Source organism: Drosophila simulans, chromosome 2R, assembly GCF_016746395.2.
Source record: "Drosophila simulans strain w501 chromosome 2R, Prin_Dsim_3.1, whole genome shotgun sequence".
Lineage (NCBI taxonomy): Eukaryota > Metazoa > Arthropoda > Insecta > Diptera > Drosophilidae > Drosophila > Drosophila simulans.
The window spans coordinates 2,431,167-2,453,067 of NC_052521.2; the positions used below are offsets into that span (position 1 = coordinate 2,431,167).

General features: G+C 41.7%; 2 protein-coding genes and 1 pseudogene across 6 annotated transcripts in view; all 3 read left to right on the forward strand.

Annotated features, from left to right (window-relative positions):
* LOC27208349 (mitogen-activated protein kinase ERK-A) overlaps positions 1 to 4,670 on the forward strand; it is a 32,772-nt gene extending 28,102 nt beyond the window's left edge. For all 4 annotated transcript variants that reach the window (XM_039291931.2, XM_039291933.2, XM_039291930.2 and 1 more), the window contains one exon: positions 4,162 to 4,670. In XM_039291931.2, coding sequence (XP_039147865.1) covers positions 4,162 to 4,287 — 126 coding nt within the window. In that variant the 3' untranslated portion in view covers positions 4,288 to 4,670. The remainder of the gene's footprint in view (positions 1 to 4,161) is intronic.
* A 7,726-nt stretch (positions 4,671 to 12,396) lies between these two features.
* Positions 12,397 to 20,674, forward strand: LOC120284401. Of its 2 annotated transcripts, XM_039291937.1 has the most exons (3): positions 13,536 to 13,560; positions 19,479 to 19,573; positions 19,708 to 20,674. In XM_039291937.1, the coding sequence occupies exons 1-3, from the start codon at positions 13,551 to 13,553 to the stop codon at positions 20,416 to 20,418; spliced, it is 816 nt and encodes a 271-aa protein (XP_039147871.1). In that variant the 5' UTR covers positions 13,536 to 13,550; the 3' UTR covers positions 20,419 to 20,674. The 2 variants fall into 2 exon arrangements, with proteins under 2 accessions (XP_039147870.1, XP_039147871.1); XM_039291936.2 differs by lacking the exon at positions 13,536 to 13,560 and adding an exon at positions 12,397 to 12,737 and having other exon boundaries at positions 19,479 to 20,674.
* On the forward strand, positions 13,983 to 19,121 carry LOC123327080 (annotated as a pseudogene).
* Positions 20,675 to 21,901: the final 1,227 nt, after the last annotated feature.

A 21,901-nucleotide genomic window follows, 5' to 3' on the forward strand; every position in this document is an offset into this window, starting at 1 on the left:
TACCCAAGGTGCAAGAGCCCAAAGTCCAGGCGCCCAAGCCGAGCAACCCTACGTCGGGTGGCAACGGTGAAGAAAAGACGACATCCAGACCTAACGAGTTCAAGCCAGGCAGCTACGCATCGGTCGCCAAGAATGCTAGCACGGGTGCAGAGTGGACCAAGGTGAGGCCTATGCGCCTGCGTAAAAAACCTGGGGCACTGATCGTAAAAAAGAGGCTTCGTACGCTTCGGAAGCTAAGATCGGACCCGAGCCTTAGCGAACTGGGCAGTCATGTACGTAAAATCCGGAGAACGCAGAAAGGTGAGCTGTTGCTTGAGGTAGAGGGAAAAGCATCGGAAAGCGTTACCAAGTTTAATAGCGATCTGGAAGCGGCGCTCAATGACTTGGTCTCTGTGCGCACGGGAGCGCAAAGAATAGCACTATCGTGCAGCGGACTGGACGAGGCTACGACAGCAAATGGGACGCAGATAGCCTCAGTGCTGTTGAACGCGAACAATGCGATGGCAGTCCTTAAACAGGGCACCTTAATCGTTGGATGGTCAAGGTGTCGCATTCCCCAGGACGTCCGACCCACGATATGCTACAGGTGTCTGGGCTACGGTCATCGATCAGCAACCTGCAAAAACACTGACAGGGTAGACTGCTGTATTAGATGCGGTGAGCGTGGGCAAAGGTGTGCGTTGCAGCACCAAAATGCCTGATCTGCACCAGCGAGGTGGTCAGAAACCACCCGACGGGTAGCTTTGCGTGCCCGACCTACAGAGCGAGCCTAAAAGAAGCCAAGAGCCACCCATATAAGCGTAGTACAGCTCAATGTCAATCATTGCGCAGCAGCTCAGAGCCTGCTGTCCCATACTGCGGTGGAGTGCAATGTAGACATCATGCTCCTAAGCGAACCCTACGTCACTGGCAGTGGACAAACAGACGAGACAGGTGAAGCAGCTATCAAGTGTTGCAGCTCTCTCCACGTCCAGGAACTTGCTGCGATAAAACATGTACAGCTGCTATGCTCCGCCGAGCGACACCCCTGATCAGTTCGAGGAGTTTCTGCAGGCGCTCGTGGACCATACGAGAGGGCGAAGCCCGAAGGTCATTGCCGGCGATTTTAATGCCTGGGCAGCGGAATGGGGGAGCAGAGCATCCAACACCAGAGGCCGAGCTGTGATATACGCCATGGGAATGCTGGACCTAATACTGCTGAACGACGGACGGAAGCCGACGTTTAACAACGATAGGGGTACGTCCTTTATTGACGTTACCTTTGTCAGCAGAGGGCTAGTGGACAACAACAACTTGATGGTCCATGACGTCATAACGCTAAGCGACCACGCTTAGCTAACATTGTAGGGTCCTGGCTAACATTGTAGGGGAGCTATTTCCAAAGCTTTCCCGTGCGTCACAGAACTTGAAGTCGCCGAGGCAGCCGAGCGCATCAAACCCAACAAAGCCCCTGGACTAGATGGTATTCCTGGAGCTGTTATTAAAGCAGTGGCGCTGGGTAGACCTGACATCTTGAGGGCCACATTCCAGCAATGCCTTCTAGACGGAATCTTCTCAACAATGTGGAAAAGCCAGAATCTAGTCCTGTTGCCGAAAGGCAAGGGACCAACACATGCTGCAAACAGCTACCGCCCTCTATGCCTACTGGATATAGTTGGAAAACTGTTCGAAAGTATCCTGTATACACGAATAGAGGCAATCACCAAGAGCATCGACGGCCTAGGAAGCCATCAATATGGCTTCCGGAAAGGAAAGAGCACACTGGACGCTCTTTCGGCCGTTAGTAACATCGCCAAGACCGCTGTTTCTGCTGATAGATGGTTAGGGGGCCGGAAGAAATGCTGCGCAATAGTTACTCTGGACGTAAAGAACGCTTTCAAGACCGCCAGATGGCCCGTAATCCTCGCAACCATGAACCGCATGGGGATCCCGGACTACCTGAGGATAGTCGTTGGCAGCTACTTTAGGGACCGGGTGTGCAGCTAAAGATGCTGTAAGGACCCCGTTCAGTCCTAGTGGCTTGTTCGCGGATATGTTAGCTAACAGCTAGGCATAAGAGCTGGGACACAGTCTAAACATTAATACGATAAAATATGAAATATTTATTTCTCAATGTAATGCCTTTTTTTTTGGAAAATTTATGTTTAATTTCCGTTGTATTTGCTTTAATTATTTAGTGTATTTGTTAAGTCATATGACTTTTATTATTTAAAATGCGCATTATATTCAGTTGTTTTTCAGTTTCATATTTTTTTTATTGGTCTATCGAATTTGGTTGGCTTTTTAAAAAAGCGCGCACTTTTGCGTGTGAAGAAAAAGGTCTAATAAATATAGGACCCCATTACAATTGTAATGACCTCCCCGTGGTGTTCCCTGGGTACCGATTTTTACATAAATTACACATAATTAATTAACATAAAATAATATAAATAAAATAAAAATAAATAAATATAAATATGTAAACGGTAGCTAATTCGAGCGGCGATTTTAACAACCGAATTTAAAAAACTTGAAAGTTATAATAGTCAGGGAGTTCATTTTGAATTATTATTTTAGTTCATCATATTGCTACGAAATTTTTTTTTTCCAAAATTTTCCTCAATACATCGCCTATCTTTGGAATATTAAGATCTCTTTCTATATCTGTCGTTCTCATGTACCAGGGGGAGTTACATAGTGATCTAACTACTTTACTTTGAGCAAATCTTATTTTATTCAGATTAGTTCTGGTCGTAATTCCGTATATTTGCAACGCATACTTCCAAATTGGGGCCAGGATGGATTTATACAGGCGAACTTTATTTGCCAATGAGTGTTTGTTTCTCGGCGATAAGAGCCACGACATTTTTGCAGCCTTTGAAAGTATTGCTTGCTTGATCATAGTCGTATGCCTTTGAAACGTTAGTCCTCTGTCCAAAATCACCCCGAGGTATTTGTAGAAGGTCTCGTGTCGAAGTGTGGAGCCGAGCATGGAAATTCCAGAGCAGTTCAAAGGCCTTTTTGTGAATGTGACACAAGCACATTTGCTGCAATTAATGCCGATATTCCATTCCGTTGCCCATTTCTCGAAGGCCGTCACATATTCCTGTAGGCCCCTGGTTGCATCACTTATGTTTGTACTCTTGACCATTACCGCGGTGTCATCCGCGTAGGTTGCAATAAGAACGTTTATAATTATATATTATATATTATATATTATATATTATATATTATATATTATATATTATATATTATATATTATATATTATATATTATATATTATATATTATATATTATATATTATATATTATATATTATATATTATATATTATATATTATATATTATATATTATATATTATATATTATATATTATATATTATATATTATATATTATATATTATATATTATATATTATATATTATATATTATATATTATATATTATATATTATATATTATATATTATATATTATATATTATATATTATATATTATATATTATATATTATATATTATATATTATATATTATATATTATATATTATATATTATATATTATATATTATATATTATATATTATATATTATATATTATATATTATATATTATATATTATATATTATATATTATATATTATATATTATATATTATATATTATATATTATATATTATATATTATATATTATATATTATATATTATATATTATATATTATATATTATATATTATATATTATGTATTATGTATTATGTATTATGTATTATGTATTATGTATTATGTATTATGTATTATGTATTATGTATTATGTATTATGTATTATGTATTATGTATTATGTATTATGTATTATGTATTATGTATTATGTATTATGTATTATGTATTATGTATTATGTATTATTAATATTAATTTATATTATTATTAATGAATTCAATTAATCAGTTGTACTAAACTTGTCCGAATTGTAAAATGTAGTAAATTGAGATCTTAAATGCTACACAGTAACATTTACATTTCTTTGCACACGTATTAATCGTCGGTAAAAGGTAACTTATAGTTAAAAAAAAACTCCGAAAGCGTTCTCCGTTATGCATAGCTGATTTCTCAATTGACCAATACTTAAAACATTCATTTTGTTGATGTGCTCTGTTTAAATGTTTTTATAAATTATAACTATATTTTTCTTACAGCCTGTCGCTGAAGTGCCATTTCGAATTAATATGGAAAATGATGACATTTCTCGAGATGCCCTGAAGTCGTTGATTTTCGAAGAAACTTTAAAATTTAAGGAACGACAACCAGACAATGCGCTATAAGCTTTAAGAATTTGAGTATATAGTAAAACAATTGCTCTACTTCTCCATTAGTATAACTTTTTTTCGTAATTTCTCTATGTTTATTTAGATTCAGATTAGGGTTTTAACACAAAATCATGCTGAATTGAGACAAACTCCGATTCTTACAAATATCACATTACAGTGAATATGAAAAAAGCCCTAATTATTTTCTAAAGATAGGAACTAAAACTATGTGTGATGTTCGTAATATGCATAACATTTTTTTATTTATTTTAGAAGTACCTAATAATTAGACTACCTGATGTAAGAAACGTGTATTATATTGAGATATTAATCTCGAAATATTAAAGATCTATAAAAGAAAGTAAAGAAGTTTACCAAAATAAATCAAACTATGTACATTTGTTTATGTTTTATTTGTTTAAGTTGCAAAACTTTTTTTTTAGATCTAAATCCAAAAAAATCTATATCAAACCAAAACACGCATTTTTTGATTTGTTTAGTCATAATCAATATAACATCTTTAAGAAGCATACATAATTAAGATGTACACATCGCGTCACTATTTCCAAATTTAATTGATGATAACAAATTGTGAACAGAATTATGCATGACCAACAGGCATAATTATATAAAAAAATACAGTTATATCATAATTTAATGTGATTTATCAAGACTAGCGGGGTAAACCTTCCTTGGATGTTTAATTGATTAAGCTAATCAACATTTACAAATATGCCATAACACGAAAGGTACCCAATTTAAAAATGTCTTGCTATTAAAGGTTACTTTACTTACTGCAAGACATAAATTTGAGAGCTAACGAATTTTTAAAATACGTATAATTTTAGTATTTTGTGTGGGGTATGTGGGACTTTTCTAAATTTGAAAAATGTACATCTCTTTTCTCAATAAAAAAAAACTAATACAACGAAGGATAGATTTTTCCTTGTTTCGGAAATTCGAAAACTTCATATTAATTAATAGTTGCACACTAAAAATAAATAAATAAATATAATTAATATTATCAACTAACGAAACTTATAAGCAAATATTAAAAAAAATTTAATATTCCCCATTTAAAATTAGCTGTACTTTTGGTTAATAAAATCGTACGCAACCAAACTTGTGCATTTACAATTATAATAATTTTGCAATAATAAAGGTAATTAAATGCAATTCGCTTTGGTAATCATTGAAGTATACATGTTTATAGATACGATGGAATATTTTTATACCCGTTACTCGTAGAGTAAAAAGCCATACTAGATTTGTTGAAATGTATATACATAACAGGCAGAAGAACGCTTTTCACCATATAAGTATACATTATTGATCAGGATCAATAGCCGTAGAGTCGAAAAATATATCTTCACTTAATTGCAACTAGTCGTGCCAATGGTCAAGGAGGAGCGTGTTATGAGTACACTCAAATCATTGTTAACTGTAGCTGAAACAGGCCAGGGGTCTTAGCCGTCCGCTTTGGGTGAGGTTCACTTGGCTCTTAATTGCATGCCCAACAGGGTGACTAAAGTTAGCCCATTAGAGTTACTCAAGACCATTTGATCTTGAACCTGTTGAGGAAAAAGTTACTGCTGTTGATGTCCCAGTATTAAGAGCAATGGCAAAACTTAACATGGAAAATAATGCCAATTACGATAAAATTACATTTGACAGAAAAACTACGTACTACTTAAGAATGAAGAGCGTCATCAAACTAAATTAGATGTCAAATTTAAAGGTCCATTCTTGGTAGTTGAAACATTAAAGTGTGATCGGCATAAACTTAATGCTTTGAATAATAATCGCACATATAAATATTCCCATGCATTTTTCGAAAAATTCCTGAGTTAGGGAGTGCCAGAGAGTTTGAAGATGATCAAGGTGATCATAAAGATGGCCCAGGTCGAGCCAGTGAGGGCTGTGACTTTGAATAAGAAAATGTAAACTTCTAGATCATTTTTGGATAGTCCAGCTCTCTGCACATATGGGTGCCCAAGTTATGTGGTTCGCTATTTGTCGTAGATGAGTTGGGATCTCGAGAGTGATCAGCTACTTGGCCGGTTTAATGATAACTGTGTGCCATGTGAGTTGGCCGGTTTAATGATAACTGTGTGCTATATGTATGTGTTGGCCGGTTATGTTGCTATGTGAGCTAGAAAAACGAAATATTGACTAGTAATAATTAATTTTTTTTTTTAACTTTATTTATTCGTCTTCTCAGAAATTATGAGACTAACAATAAGTTAACAAATCTTAAGTATGTACTGTTTTCAAAAGTCTTTTGAACTGTATTCTTGAAGAACGGACCTAATAATCAGTGTTGAGTCGGAAGGCCGTTGCATCGAAGACGGGATCGGTCGCAAACCCGCGTTAAACTTCTCGCAAGATGGTTAGGATGTGAAGTTAATTTGCTCATGTAATTTTGTTTTTGTTGAGTTATTTCCTCTCTGACAGATATGATGTTAAGGTCTCTTTGGATATTTTCGTTTCGGATATACCATGGTGCCCCAGTGCTTGTTCTCAGTATCTTGGACTGAGCCCTTTGCATGATATCAATGTTGCTACTGATGTCACTTTCCTATAGTTGGGAGCCAAATTGGTTTTAATACAGAATTGTAGAGTAAGACCCTGTGGTCAAGAAAGAGGGTTGACCGTGAGTTGATAAGCCAATGGAGACTACTAGTCTTAAGCTTCAGATGTGTTCTTTTGGCTTCGATGTGCCTACGCCAGGTGAGCTTTCGGTCGAGGTGTACTCCAAGATTAGCAACTTCGTTTGCATTCGGGAGTACAGTGTTGTTCAATATGATCGAAGGGCAGTCTTATCGGTTGAGTGAGAATGTTACTTTCTTACATTTTTGTTCGTTTATTTTGATTCGCCAATCAGATATCCACTTCTCCACAGCCACTAAGTGACGAGAGAGTTGAGTTGTTGCTTGTAGAGGACATTTGGATCGACTTGAAATTGCTGTGTCGTCAGAAAATTTAGAAGTCGTTAGCAGTCTGCTTGTGGGTATATCTGCTGTATAAAGGACGTATAGCGTAGGTCCTAGTACGCTGCCTTGGGGAACTCCAGCGTTTATAGCGTGGTCATTGGACATATCAGAGTTACATCTCACAGCAAAGGCTCTATTGTAGAGATACGACTCCAAGAGTTTGAGGGTGTTTTGGGGAAGCATTGCTTTGATTTCAAACATTAAACCATCTAGCCAGACCTTGTCAAAAGCCTGGGAGACATCCAGAAATATTCCTGTGCAATATTCGTGTTTTTCGAAAACAATTCGTATTTTTGATGTTATTCGATTGACTTGTTTAATGGTTCCATGTTTCTCTCGAAAGCCGAACTGATGTAGGGGGTGATCCGGGTCATCAGACATTTTTCGAAGAGTTTCGAAAGACAAGTCAATAGGCTTATAGGCCTGTATGATGAAGAAACTGAAAGGTCCTTTCCTGCCTTTGGTTTCATTACTATGATCGACTTTTTCCATCTCTCTGGAAAGTACCTAAGGTTAGTGATAGCGTTAAAGAGCAGGGATATAGTGCATATAGCACAGTATGGAAGTTCAATAATCATCTTTGGAGTTATTAAATCACATCCTAGGGACTTTTTCGGATTTAGTTGATCATTCATAATTTTTGCTATTTCGTTGGCTCGAAATTCGATTGGCTCATTTGGTGTTTAGTTGCGTACAAACGAACGAACATGTAGCAGGGTTCGGCTTGAACACATGTTGAAGGTGCCTTGCGAATGTGGTAGCTCTCTCTTTATCGCTTCGGGCCCATCCACCTGCGATGGTTCTAAAAGGTGAAATAGTTTCTGCCGGGGTAGTTAAACTGGGATGGGCTTTCCATAGTGAGTTTTTACTGCTTGATGCTTGTTCTATATAGCGACGTTGGGCCATTTTCTCTTCTTGCCTGACTGCATTGGAGAGTTTACGTGAAGCATTTATTAGTCTTTGCTTGCTAATTGCGATCTATGGACTTGCCACTCCCGTCGCATCCGTGGTTTTCAAGATCGAGCCGCTCGATGGCAAGGTTTGTCATCCTAGGGCTGCGAGGTGCACTCTCAATGTTTGGTGTAGAGATGCGGGCAGCTGCAGCTGAGACACTCTCGAAAGTATTTGTTGCGGATTCAATATCAGCATCAAAGTTAAGCCTTTGATTTAACGCGATATGTGAGCTTATACATTTTCTGTACTTGATCCAGCTTGTTATTTTTGATGTTAATCTGCTAGTCTGCTCTGTAGTCTCAGGGCATTGGAGGGCGTTCAGTATTAAGAGGACTGGCGAGTGGTCAGATGATAGATCCGGTAGAGATTCGGCACTGATGAGGTTTTAAGGGATGTTTTTGGTGATTGCAAAATCGAAATCAGGAATTTTGTTCGGGTCTGTCTGAAGAGACGTAGTCAAGCTTTCTATGTACATTTATGATGGCGTTAAACAACTGTTTTCCTTTATCGGTGACACCCACCCCCAGTTGGTGTGTTTGGCGTTGTAGTCACCTGCGACAATGAAATGGTCCCCTAGAGTGTTGAAGAAGTCTAGAAATTGTTGTTCGGATACATAATAACGTGGGGGACAGTATACCGCTGCGAGGGTAAGATTGCCGCTTCCTTGTTGCATGTTTATAGATGTGGCCTGCCTATAATTAGTTGCAAACTCGCTATAATGGTGGTGTTTGATGCGATTTCTAATCAGGATACCGGTTCCGCCATGTGCTTTTCCGTCTAAATGATTTGTTCCGTAAAACAAAAAGCCGCTTATTTGGAAGATATATTTAGCAGTGAGATGTTGTTTCGACAGTAGCATGACGTCAATTTGATTGTCATGAAGCAATTGAGATATTTCAAGTTTATACCGTAAAACGCAGTTGGTGTTCCACAATGATATTCGTTGGGCAAGCATTGATTATTTGGAACGTTGTGATATTAGCATCTCAATGAGGAGATTTTAGTTGCGCATGAGGTCTTGCATGGTAATCCGCATGAAGGACATGAATTCAATCATATGCTGCTGCAAAGAATGCATCATGGTTTCAATATTGCTGTGTTGCTGCGTCGGTAATCGAGGATTCGGTGTCGAATCAATTTGGACAGTATGTAGAGTGGTTGTCGTAGTGCTAGGTTTAGTAATTCCCGATTTTAGGACGTTTGCGAATGTCACATTTTGTGAGGTGATCTCCGGGCCAAATGAGGATCTCTTTGCGTTTACTTCTGGGTTTATTTCTGAGGGTTTAAGTGTATTCTGTGCGTTATGGAGGCGTACAGGCGTTACTCGGGGGTGAAGCCGGCTTTTGAGGTCTTTGTATATTGGACAGCCTCTATAGTTTTCTGTGCTTACCGCCACAGTTTCCGCACTTTTTAGTATTAGGATTACTTTTATGAGCTCCCCACAGATGGCACAAACTGGACGCAATGCAGTATGCTGTTGTATGGCCATATTCTTGACAGTTCGTGCATTACACTGGGCCTTTGCGTTTGTGTGTGTAATTCTACGATGCAGAAGAAACTGTAGCTTGTAGATTGGGTGCACTTCATTTTTGATGGCTTTAGTGTCGGTTCCAGCTCAACTTTGAAGAGTGGTTGTAGTTTTATGTCTTTGTTCAGAATGTTGAAGACGGTTCTTGCCTTCAAACCCTCATCATTTTGTTACTTCAGGCTCTATATCCTTTATAATGACTTGAAGGCCCTTGCTACTTTTCAGTTGATAAGTTTTTGTTGTTTTCGTTTAAGTATTTTGCAAGGGTCCTTAAGCTCTCTTCGGTTTTTTTTTGGGTTTTATGTGAAGCTACTCAACATAGTGCAGAAGAAGACAATAGCAACTTTATTCATTTAAACAAGAAAAACCAATAAATTATTTTAAAAAACAAATAATCTTTATTCAATCCGATAAAAATAAAGTAGAGCATTCAATAATATTCGGTAACTCCATTACCACAATTCAATATGATGTAATAACACTTGAAAAGACCAAACAAATTTTACTCGATCACTTTATCCATACAAACATTACCATTTATATTGAGAGCGATGTAGATTTTGAAATTATTCAAAGAGCACACATAGAAATGTATATCCATCACGTGGATTCTGTGACGAAATCATACTTCAATCACATGAAAAACTTTTACACCCTGGTATTCAGAAAATTACAAAATTATTTAAAGAAAACCACTTCTTTCCAAATAAATGCAACATAGGCAATTTGGCTAAAACAGAACATATAAACACCAAAATGCCTTTAAAAATAACACCTAAACCGGAACATTGCAGAGAAAAAATTGTAGTTAATATTTATTCAACTGAGGGAAAACATTACATCAGTTGCATTGATATTTATTCTAAATTCGCTACACTTGAGCAAATTAAAACTAAGGATTGGATAGAATGCAGAGACGCATTAATGCGCATTTTTAATCAATTAGGTAAACCCAAATTACTAAAGGCAGACAGAGACGGAGCTTTCTCCAGTTTAGCTTTCAAGCGATGGCTTGAAGAAGAAGAAATCAAATTACAGCTCAATACAGCAAAAAACGGGGTAGCAGACGTAAAAAGATTACACAAAACCATAAATGAAAAAATTCGTATAATCAATTCATCTGATGATGAATAAGTCAAATTAAGGAAGATAGAAACAATCCTCTACACATACAACCAAAAAATTAAACATGACACTACTGGACCAGCTCAAATTTTCTTATACGCTGGGCATCCAATATTAGACACTCAAAAAATTAAAGAGAAGAAAATAGATAAAATAAATGAAGACCGACAGAAATTTAATATTGACACTAATTACAGAAAAGGTCCACTTCTATACACCCTATACACAATACCAACAAACTACCAGCTAACGATATCCACATTCGCTGATGACACTGCAATACTAAGTCGATCCAGATGCCCAGTAAAAGCTACGATGCAACTAGCACGCCATCTAACTTGTGTAGCTTGCAAATTGGCGCATACGAGTAAATGAAGAAAAGTGCAAACAGGTAACATTTACTAAACAAACAAACCTGCCCGCCCTTGGTAATGAATCACACTCGCATGCCACAAGCCGATAACGTAACATACTTAGGTATTAATCTTGACAAGCGGCTCACCTGGCGGAAACACATAGAGGCCAAGACGACGCACTTCAGACTAAAAGCAAGGGATCTACACTGGCTTATGGCTTATAGACGTTCGCTCTCCCCTAAGCTTGGAGCACACAGTCCTCTTATATAACTCCGTTTTAAAACCCAAATGGACCTATGGCTCCGAGCTGTGGGGCAACGCATCGAGAAGCAACATCGACATAGTACAGCGAGCGCAGTCTAGGATTCTGGGAATCATTACTGGAGCTCCGTGGTATCTTCGGAACGAGAATATACACAAAGACTTACAAATAAAACTTGTCATTGAGACGATAGCAGAGAAGAAAGTAAAATACAATGAAAAACTAGCCTCACATCCAAATCCTCTTGCAAGAAAACTTATTCGAGTATGCAGCCAAAGCCGACTGCACCGGAACGACCAACCAGCCCAGCGTTAAATTTGTTAGGCCACACAGCACGAATCATTTCATAAAATGATATTTAGTTAGTTTAGAATAAGATTTGAGAACTTATTGTTAGTCTTTTAAGTAAAAGGGAAGATTCAATAAATAAGCAAAACATGAAAAAAAAAATGTAATGCTTCCCTAGCGTTTTTGTCCAGGTAGATTAGCGTTCTGTTTGAGGCATTTCTTGAAATACGGCCTCGACCCTCTTCCCCTCTTAAAAGGGCGAGTTTCGCATAATCTTTGATAAAGCGACGTTAAAACCCTGAGAGTCCTAAAAAGAAACGAAGATCTTTGAGGGTTTTGGCTCGGGAAATTCTACGATAGCCCTAACTTTTTCAAGATTCTTTTTTATTCCAGTATCGGTTACTAAAAACCCTAAGAATTCCACTTCTTTTTTGAAGAATTCGCATTTGTCAATTTGTCTTTTTTTTGGTAAAGATGATGATGTCATCGATGTATACGAAACACCTAATTCCTATATGTTCTCTAAGGATATTATCCAGCGTCCGTTGAAAAATTGAAGGAGCGTTTTTGAGGCCAAACAAAAACTCGTATTTTCCCTGTGTTCGAGTTACGGGGTTTGGACTGTCACCCGCTCTTCGCTCCCTCTTACGTTCTCCACTCCCTTTTACGCTCTCCCGCTCTTCACCACAGAGTCTCCGAGGAGTCTCCGCTGCGCTTGGGAGAACCCAACTCATTAGAATAAGCTTTAGTGTGAAATAACTACCACGATCAGTAAACGTACGCCCGGTCGCGCCCGCGCATTTACAAAGTCAAGTGTTCGCTTTTCTCCGAGTGTTCAATTTTCAGCAAACTAGGAAATTTCCAGGACCAGCAACCCCATCACCCTTACATTTTGGTCCTTCGAGCCGGATATCCTGGATTTTTCAAGTTTGTCCACCAGCGAGCAACTTATAAGATAAGTACGAAACTTCCATCCCCTTTAATTGCCGGTCTGCAGCAAAAGGTTCGAAAATCCAATTTCGTTCAATTTGCTGAGATTTATTGTCAAATCAAACGGATTTATCCGACAAAAGGCAATTAAAGAAAAGTACTTATCCATTCTCACGGGCGCCGCCATATTACACCGTTCTAAATTTCTAAGTCCCAATTTTCCGAATATATTTAAATATTCATTCAGTCCAAAAAATGAAAAAATTCCAAATGTGAAGAAAGTGAAATTAATTTGTGCCAAGTTCAGTGAAAATTCCTAAAGTCCAACACTCTGCCAAAAGTGGCAAAAATTCTATTCTCGTTTTCACTGTGTCCAACGCAAGCCAAATTCTTTTCGCAAATTTCGCACATTTTTTGCTTCAACTCCGCAGTCCGCTTAACACAATTCGCTATACATTCAAATACAACAATAAACAACACATACCCTCTGGCCATTCAAAGTAAAATATTAATTAAATATTTACCCGCCATTTACCCATATACATTGCATGCATTACATCTCCATATAAATACATATACGCATACTTCTCCATATAAATACATATACGCACACATCTCCATATACATCACACATATTACATTACATACATTGCGCAGATTATCTGCATTCCCTTTAACCAAAGTGTACCAAAGTTTACATTGCCTGTTTCCCAAGTGCCGACGCGGAAAAGGCGTATAACCAAAGTTTACCTAAGTTTTGATTGTTTCCCGTCGGCAAGTCCATACCACAAATAAAATTTATTCCAAGTGCCGACGCGGAAAAGGCGTTTTATTTTCCATCAATGTTTTTCCGTAAATTTACAAATTAATTTCCGAACAATAAATACATTTTAAATTAAATTAAACATTTTAGTTTGTGGTGGGATATTAGTTTGTGGTTGTTTTAGAAGTATTTACAGCGCGGAGAAAAGACTTCAATTCCAGTCATTCCATTTTCTCCGTTTCCAGTTGTAAATAAAAGAATAAAATTTTCTTCCTTCTAATAAACGTTTTATCTCACCGTGTTCCAATTTCCAAGGGTTCCAACCATAAATAAGGTGGACCCAATTACCGTAAATCACAGGTCATTTATACAATTCGCTGTTCACTCCGAGTCACCTGTCCGATCAGTCTAAACTACGACGTTTCCACTTCGTAAATTTTACACCACTTAAATTATTAAGTGCAGCCTGAGGAATCTGTCCACTTTTTCAAAAGTGTGACAGGGCTCCAAAACCGCTTCCCTTCCATTTCGTAGTCCTTCGATTATGCCCATCGGGGACGATAAGAAGAAATTGTCCGCTGACAAGCCCAGGTCTATTTTTTCACCACAAGGGCCCAAGAGTCCAAGAATCCCAAGCATTTCGGTGAGAACGCCTGCGCAGATTTCCGACGACTGTGCTACTCCATCCAAAGCCACAGTACAGCGCATAGCTAAAAATATGGCTGCTTCAGATCTAGCGCTAGCCAAATTCATTTCGGTTTCTGACCGCTTAAGCGAATTTGAGGCTCAGATCAACACTCCGGAATCCGCAGCTCCAACTGTCACGATGCTTGGCGTCCGTCGCGACCAAGTCCGAACCCTATGGGACAAGGTTGAAAAGGAATACGATCTCTGCTCAGAGTGCCTTGTGTCAGCAGGCGAAGCGGCAGTAAGCAACATGCCTATTCTCAGGGCTAAATACAATTATTGCTATTCAGTCTATGAAAGGTGTGTTGCCCAGCTCGTTGATAAAATCGAGCAGGGCACTTCTCAGTCCATCCCAACCGCGAACGCTGCGCCCCAGGCCTACATTTCCTCTGGCTGTCGGTTGCCTCCATGCGATACAGAAGTTTTCACAGGCGACTATCTTCGCTGGCCGACTTTCCGGGATCTTTTCACAGCCATTTATATCAATAATCCACGGCTGACTCCGGTTGAAAAGTTATTCCATTTAAATGCCAAAACAAGTGGCGACGCGCATGCCATAGTTTCGATTTCGCCTCTCACCAACGAGGGTTTCCGCTCTGCGTGGGAAAACCTGATAGAGCGTTTCGAAAATAAACGATTGTTGGTAAACAGTCAATTGAAAATACTGTTTAATGTGCAGTCGATACCACAGGAATCTGGGGCGGCCTTGAAGGTACTGCAAAGTACTGTTCAAGGTTGCTTGACTTCCTTAGAACTGTCAGGCATCAACACTGAGAACTGGGACTGCCTGCTGGTATATCTGTGCTCATCCAAGCTCCCGAAGATAACTCTCTCCTTATGGGAGCAGTCGCTACATAAGAAAGCCGACATCCCGACATGGGGAGAGCTGAACACCTTCCTCACAGAACGTCATCGAACCCTAGAAGCAATGGATGATGTGAGACCGTCCGTACCGAGTCAGTCGCATTCCAAAGCGATAAACTCAAGTGGGCCCTCTAGAAAATTAAATTCCTACGAGGCGAAAGTGGCTCCAAAATTGAAAAGTTGCGACTTGTGCAACAAGGAGAACCATCCTGTCCGTGTATGTCCGCGGTTTCTCCAAATGTCGGTTGACGACCGGTCAGCCTACATTAAACGGAAGCAGTTATGCTTAAACTGCTTCGCAACGGGACATCAGCTTCGTGAGTGCAAAAGCACTCAAAATTGTTTTACTTGCCGTGGCCGGCATCACACGTTGTTGCACCGAAACAACCTCTGTTCCAGCAATTCAAGCCCTTCAAATCCTGCAAGGCCAATTTCCGCTAATCAGGCCAATTTCGTTCCAAATGAGCAAGCCGGTGTTCAAAATTATTTCGCCACGGGCTCAAGAGCTATCCTTCTTGGCACTGCCATAATCAATATCTCCCATCTTGGCACTAACTTTAAGGCACGCGCCCTGATCGACTCCGGATCAGAAGCGACATTCATAACCGAGCGACTGTTCAATCTAATTAGATTACCATTCCAGGTGGTTCAAGCCCAAGTCTCGGGCTTAAACCAAACAGTAGCTGCTCAGTCCAAGAAGCTCTGCAGTTCCACCATCCGATCTCCGACTAGGCCCGCGTTGCAGTTGGAGACGACGGCCTATGTCCTCCCTCAACTAGCCGGAAATCTGCCTTCCTACCCAATTCCGCAAAATTTCCTTCGGGATCTTCCCGATTTTCCATTGGCGGATCCAAAGTTCTTTGAGAGCGCACAAATAGATGTACTTATCGGAGCCGACATCCTGCCTTCGGTGCTTCTGAGTGGAGCAAAAACCAACATCTGTGGCTCTCTCTTGGGGCAAGAGACCATTTTCGGCTGGGTACTAACTGGGCCAGTCTCAGCCTCAGCCCAAAGCAGAATTTCCTCTTTTTCGACACAGATCTCCCACGCGTACGATAATTCACTGGACAAACTCCTCACAAAATTTTGGGAGGTGGAGGATACCCCAACAAAGTTGGTAAAAGAATCCGATTCCATGTGCGAGAAGAATTTCCTTCAAACGACCACGAGAAACGAGTGCGGCGAATATGTCGTTACTGTGCCTTTTCGCGACCCAGAACATATCGGTTCCGGGCTAGGGCATTCTAGGTCTTTCGCGTTGGCTCAGTTCTTAAGAAATGAGCAGCGTCTAAAAAGAGATGAGGCCTTGAAAGCGAGATACGATTCGGTGATCCAGGAATATCTCGACTTAAAGCACATGCGACAAGTTCTTCCTACGCATGATTGCAACGCCTATTATATGCCACATCACGCCGTCTTAAAACCGGAGAGCGTAACTACTAAACTCCGTGTAGTATTCAATGCCTCCAGCCCAACATCGAATGGTACCAGTTTAAATGATATCCTTCATGCTGGCCCTGTCTTACAGTCCGACTTGACCATTCAAATTCTGAAGTGGCGCTATTTCCGATACGTGTTCAACGCCGATATCGAGAAAATGTATCGGCAGATCTGGGTAGATCCGAGACACACTCCATTCCAGCGAATACTTTTCCGTAACAATAGAGGGGAAATCAGAGATTTCGAACTGAAAACAGTAACCTTTGGAGTCAATTGCGCGCCTTTCCTGGCGATCCGAGTACTGCAGCAGCTAGCAGCTGACGTAGAACTCAGCCATCCAAAAGCTAGCAATGTCCTTCGAAATTTCATGTATGTGGATGATGTTTTAGCCGGAGCGGACTCCACGGAAGAAGCTCAGCTCATGGTGCAAGAGCTCCGAGACGCTCTGAATTCTGCCGGATTTCCATTGAGGAAATGGACCTCCAACCAAAAGGAAGTTTTAGCGGCCATTCAGAGCAACCATCTTTTAAATACTGATTTTCTCGAGATCGATGCAGAAAGTACTGCCAAAACCCTCGGTATTCGCTGGAAAGCAACCTCCGACGAATTCTTCTTCGTCCCGCCAGACTTGGCTATCGAAACGTCCTTTACAAAACGCCAAGTCCTGTCCCAAATTGCCAAATTGTTCGACCCTGCCGGCTGGTTAGCGCCGTTTATCGTTCGAGCCAAAATTTTCATGCAGGAGATTTGGCTGCAGGAACTTGGGTGGGACGAAAACATTCCAAATGAGCTTTGTCAGCGATGGCTGAATTTTCTTCAAAGTTATTCAGTGTTAGAGCAGATACGCATTCCACGCTGGCTATCGTTTCGTCCAGATTTCAAGGTCGAGCATCATGGCTTTTGCGATGCGTCGCAAAAGGCTTACGGGGCGGCCATATATGTCCGCGTAGAAGTGGGCAGCACCATTATGGTGCAACTCCTGACCGCGAAAACCCTGGTAGCACCAGTCAAAACGGTTTCGCTCCCAAGATTGGAGCTGTGCGGAGCGTTATTGCTTTCCGAAATGACTGCAGCCATCATTCCGCAGATGCCTACGACTAACTCCGAACTTTACTGTTGGACGGACTCCACGATAGTGCTTGCATGGTTAAGCAAGCCAGCATGCCAGTGGACCACATTTGTAGCCAATAGGGTGACGAAGATCGCCCAGGCCACAAAAACAGAGAATTGGTCTCATGTTCAATCTGAGCATAATCCAGCAGACCTGGCAAGTAGAGGAGTTTCCCTCCAAGATCTAGCCGATAGCCAGTTATGGTGGCACGGACCGACTTGGTTGCAAAATCCACGCAACCAATGGCCAACTCAGGTCAACGCTCCGGTGACCGACCTGGAGAAGCGTGCTCTAAAAGTCCATCTCGCGAAAGCTCCTTCTGAAGAGTTGTTGGCACGTTTCTCCAAGCTAGAGAAAGCTCTACGAGTCCTTGCTTATGTTTATCGCTTCATTCAGCGGTGCAGGAAGCAGACATCTCCATCTGATGTGCATCTACTGGCCACTGAAATCGCCGCCGCCGAGCGGTTCCTAATTTCGAAAACTCAGCGCAAAGAATTCCCTGTGGAATATCACTGCCTAAGTGAAAAGCGTCCAGTGCCAAGTTCAAGTGCCATCCTAAGCATGAACCCGTTTCTAGATCCGCAAGGACTGATCAGGGCATGCGGCCGTGTGGCGGCTTCCGAAAGCCTTCAATACAATGAACGCCATCCAGTGATTCTTCCGTATAACTGCCTGCTTTCTCGCCTCCTTGCGAATTTCACGCATCTCCATGGTGGTAACCAGTTAATGGTGCGCCTCATCCGGTCGAAATACTGGATTCCGAGAATCAAGAACCTGATGAAAGCAGTGGTAAATTCGTGCAAAGTATGTGTGATCCACAAAAAGCGCTTGCAAAGCCAACTGATGGGTGTCCTGCCCAAAGAAAGAGCATCGTTCTCCCGACCATTCACGTATATTGGCATGGATTACGCCGGTCCGTTCGATATAAAGAACTATACGGGAAGAGCATGTCTTATTACAAAGGGGTATGTGTTAGTTTTTGTTTGTTTCTCCACCAAGGCCATCCACTTAGAGCCTACATCTGACTTAACGACCGAGAAGTTTCTTGCCGCTTTCTCTCGCTTTGTATCCAGAAGAGGGTGTCCACGTCAAGTCCAGTCAGACAATGGCAAAACCTTTGTTGGCGCTGCCACCCTGCTTTCCCGCGATTTCCTTCAAGCCGTAAAAGAGTCGGTAACGAATGCCTATATTCATCAAGAGATGCAATGGCAATTTATTCCTCCGGGAGCACCCCATATGGGAGGCCTTTGGGAAGCAGGCGTAAAAAGCTTCAAGACGCTATTTTACAAATGCACGGCCACACGAAAATACACGTTCGAAGAGCTCTCCACGCTCTTGGCAAAAATAGAAGCGTGCCTTAACTCCAGGCCGCTCTCTCCTATGTCTGAAGATCCGACAGACTTGCTGGCTCTGACGCCAGGGCATTTCCTTGTCGGGGGACCCCTTATGTCCACGGTGGAACCCGAAGTAAAGGGGGAAACGAAATCCCTTCTTAATCGGTGGCAGCATTTGAAGGCTCTCCATCAGCAGTTCCGTGTGCGATGGAAAGAAGAGTACCTCAAAGAACTCCACAAGCGTTCTAAATGGCAGGCCCCGTCCAAAAATCTACGCATCGATGACATGGTCGTCATCAAGGACGACAACTTGCCCTCTAATGAGTGGCGGCTCGGCAGAATTGAGTCGGTTTTCCCAGGAGCTGACGGCAACGTCCGTGTAGTAAACATCCGTACTGCACGTGGAGTTATTAAACGTCCAGTGGCAAAAGTGGTGCTTTTGCCGACGGAGTCTTCCGAATCTCCACAATAATAGGCGCTCCTCTCGTCCTTAGTTGTAGTTCACTATCACTAATCATCCGTTATTTTTCATTTCGTTTTCGATCTCCTTTCGACATTCGACTACGCGCAGCATGGCTCCTCGTCAACAAAACGCACGCAGTGCTCGTGCCGTGGAGAGCAGACGTACCCGAGGTATTCAATCCTACCGATGCCGAGTCTGCCGCGGTATCCATCCTCTTCGGAAGTGCGCGAGGTTCCTAAAGCTCAGCGCTGAAAAGCGTTTGCGAGCAGTCCTCATTAACCAATACTGCGCCAATTGCCTCGCTCACGAGCATTCCACAGGAGACTGCCGAAGCGGTGATCGTTGCAAGAAGTGCGACCGATCCCACCACACGCTGCTCCACATGCACGAGCAGGTTAGCTCGTTGTCGCGGTCGCGAGCGCGCTCGCGTCGCCAACCGGTGCCAACCCGGCAAGCAGCTTCGGCCTCGTCCCAACGTTCCCGCCGGCACAATCCGCCAACTCAGCGTAGGAGTTCACCGCCACGACGACCGGAATCGACGACGCCAGGCCCATCGCTCTCGTCCCTGCTGCAACGCCACAGCGTGAACATCCTTCCCACAGCGCTGGTCAAGTTGGAGACCGGGACGAAGACCTTCGAGACCGCAGCACTTATCGATCCGTGCAGCCCCATGAGCTGCATCGACGCTTCGTTGGCGTCAGCCTTTAAGCTTTCGATGACCAATGTTGGCGACGAGAAGGTCTGCACGACGACGATTCGCTCCAGGATCGACGCGAACACGAAGCTCGAGGTCGTGCTCAAGATCGAGCCCAGGGTGCGGATCCGTACACCTGTCCGGGCATTGAGCGACACCGTAGTGTCCAAGTACAGGGACATCATGCTGGCGGATGACGGGTTCCATCGGCCTGCTACCGTATCCATGGTCTTAGGAGCAGACATTTATCCTAAGGTTATCCAATCCGGATTCCTGACCTTCGACGAGGGAATGCCGGTCGCTCAAAAGACCGTGTTTGGGTGGATCGTGTCCGGTGCCTGCAGCTTGCCGTAGGATGGCTATGTTGCAACCCCAGTGATTGCAAGGGGGGCGGAATGTTCGAGTTACGGGGTTTGGACTGTCACCCGCTCTTCGCTCCCTCTTACGTTCTCCACTCCCTTTTACGCTCTCCCGCTCTTCACCACAGAGTCTCCGAGGAGTCTCCGCTGCGCTTGGGAGAACCCAACTCATTAGAATAAGCTTTAGTGTGAAATAACTACCACGATCAGTAAACGTACGCCCGGTCGCGCCCGCGCATTTACAAAGTCAAGTGTTCGCTTTTCTCCGAGTGTTCAATTTTCAGCAAACTAGGAAATTTCCAGGACCAGCAACCCCATCACCCTTACACCCTGGTTACCTGAGAATGCCGTTTTTTCGATATCGGATTTCCTTAGTGGAATTTGGTGAAAGCCGCTTTTGAGGTCAATGACTGAGAAAAACTTATTCTGTATGGGGTATCTGTCTGGAATAGTAACCATGTTCAATTTCCTATAGTCAATTACCATTCTGTGCTTCCCTGTCCTGATGCGTTCATTTTTCTTTTGGACAATCCATATTGGGGAATTGTATGGAGATCGTGAGGGTCTAATTATGTCGTTTGTGAGTAGCTCTTGTATTTGTTGTTCTACTTCTGGTCTAAGAGCCTCTGGGTACGGGTAGTGTATTGAGTATATTGGGCTCTCGTTTGTACTCCTTATAGTGGCTTCTACTCTTGTTGTGTATGTCAGTTTTTCGTCCGGGTCTCCAAAAAGATTTTTAAAGTTTGAGCAAATAGTTCTTAAATGTTTCTTTTGAGTTTCTGTAGCGTGTTCTACTTGAGTATCTAATTTGTTGACTTCGCGTGAGGTTTTCTGTTTTATTTTAATTCTTTTTTTATTCTGTATTGAAATATACCCCTTTCGCGGTCGAACGGATTGGCGATTGTATGGTCTGTTATAAGAATTTTTCCGCCCACAGAGTTAACGATAAAGGGTTGGTTGTTTTTGATTGGTTTCTTAGCTAATCTTGGTTGGATCCGGTGTCTATCAGAATGTTGATCATCTCTTCATTACCTGCTTTAGATTGGAAGTAGGGTAACGCAGAGAGTTCTACTCTAAAAAATGTAATTCAGTATGTTCTGCCTCGTCTGTATCCTTCTCGAAATCTGAGATTTCTGAATAGTATTCAATGAGTGTTGCTTCATCAGTTCCTGTTGGTTCGTCGTTGTACTCTGTAGTTTGTTCGCTAGCGGTGTTTATATGAAAATTTCTCTGTATTTTGTCTGGCAGTCCGTTTAGTCCTTGTGGTGATGGTCTCTTTTCTTGCTGTCCAAATCTGGGTCTGTTCATGTAGTTAACTTGTTTTGTCTGCATACTTCTATCTATGTCCATAGGCTCTGGTCTAGGTTGTGGCTTTGGGGCCGATAGTCTTGGTGGCTGTGTTGGTAGGTCGCCATAGTGTTGTTGGTAATTCCCTCCATATTGTTGCTGTGGTACATAATGAGCTACTCTAGGGGTCT

Bases quoted from the DNA above. Each gene is read 5' to 3' on its own strand.
- LOC120284401 (XM_039291936.2), top strand. From the start codon at position 19,480: ATGGCTCCTCGTCAACAAAACGCACGCAGTGCTCGTGCCGTGGAGAGC.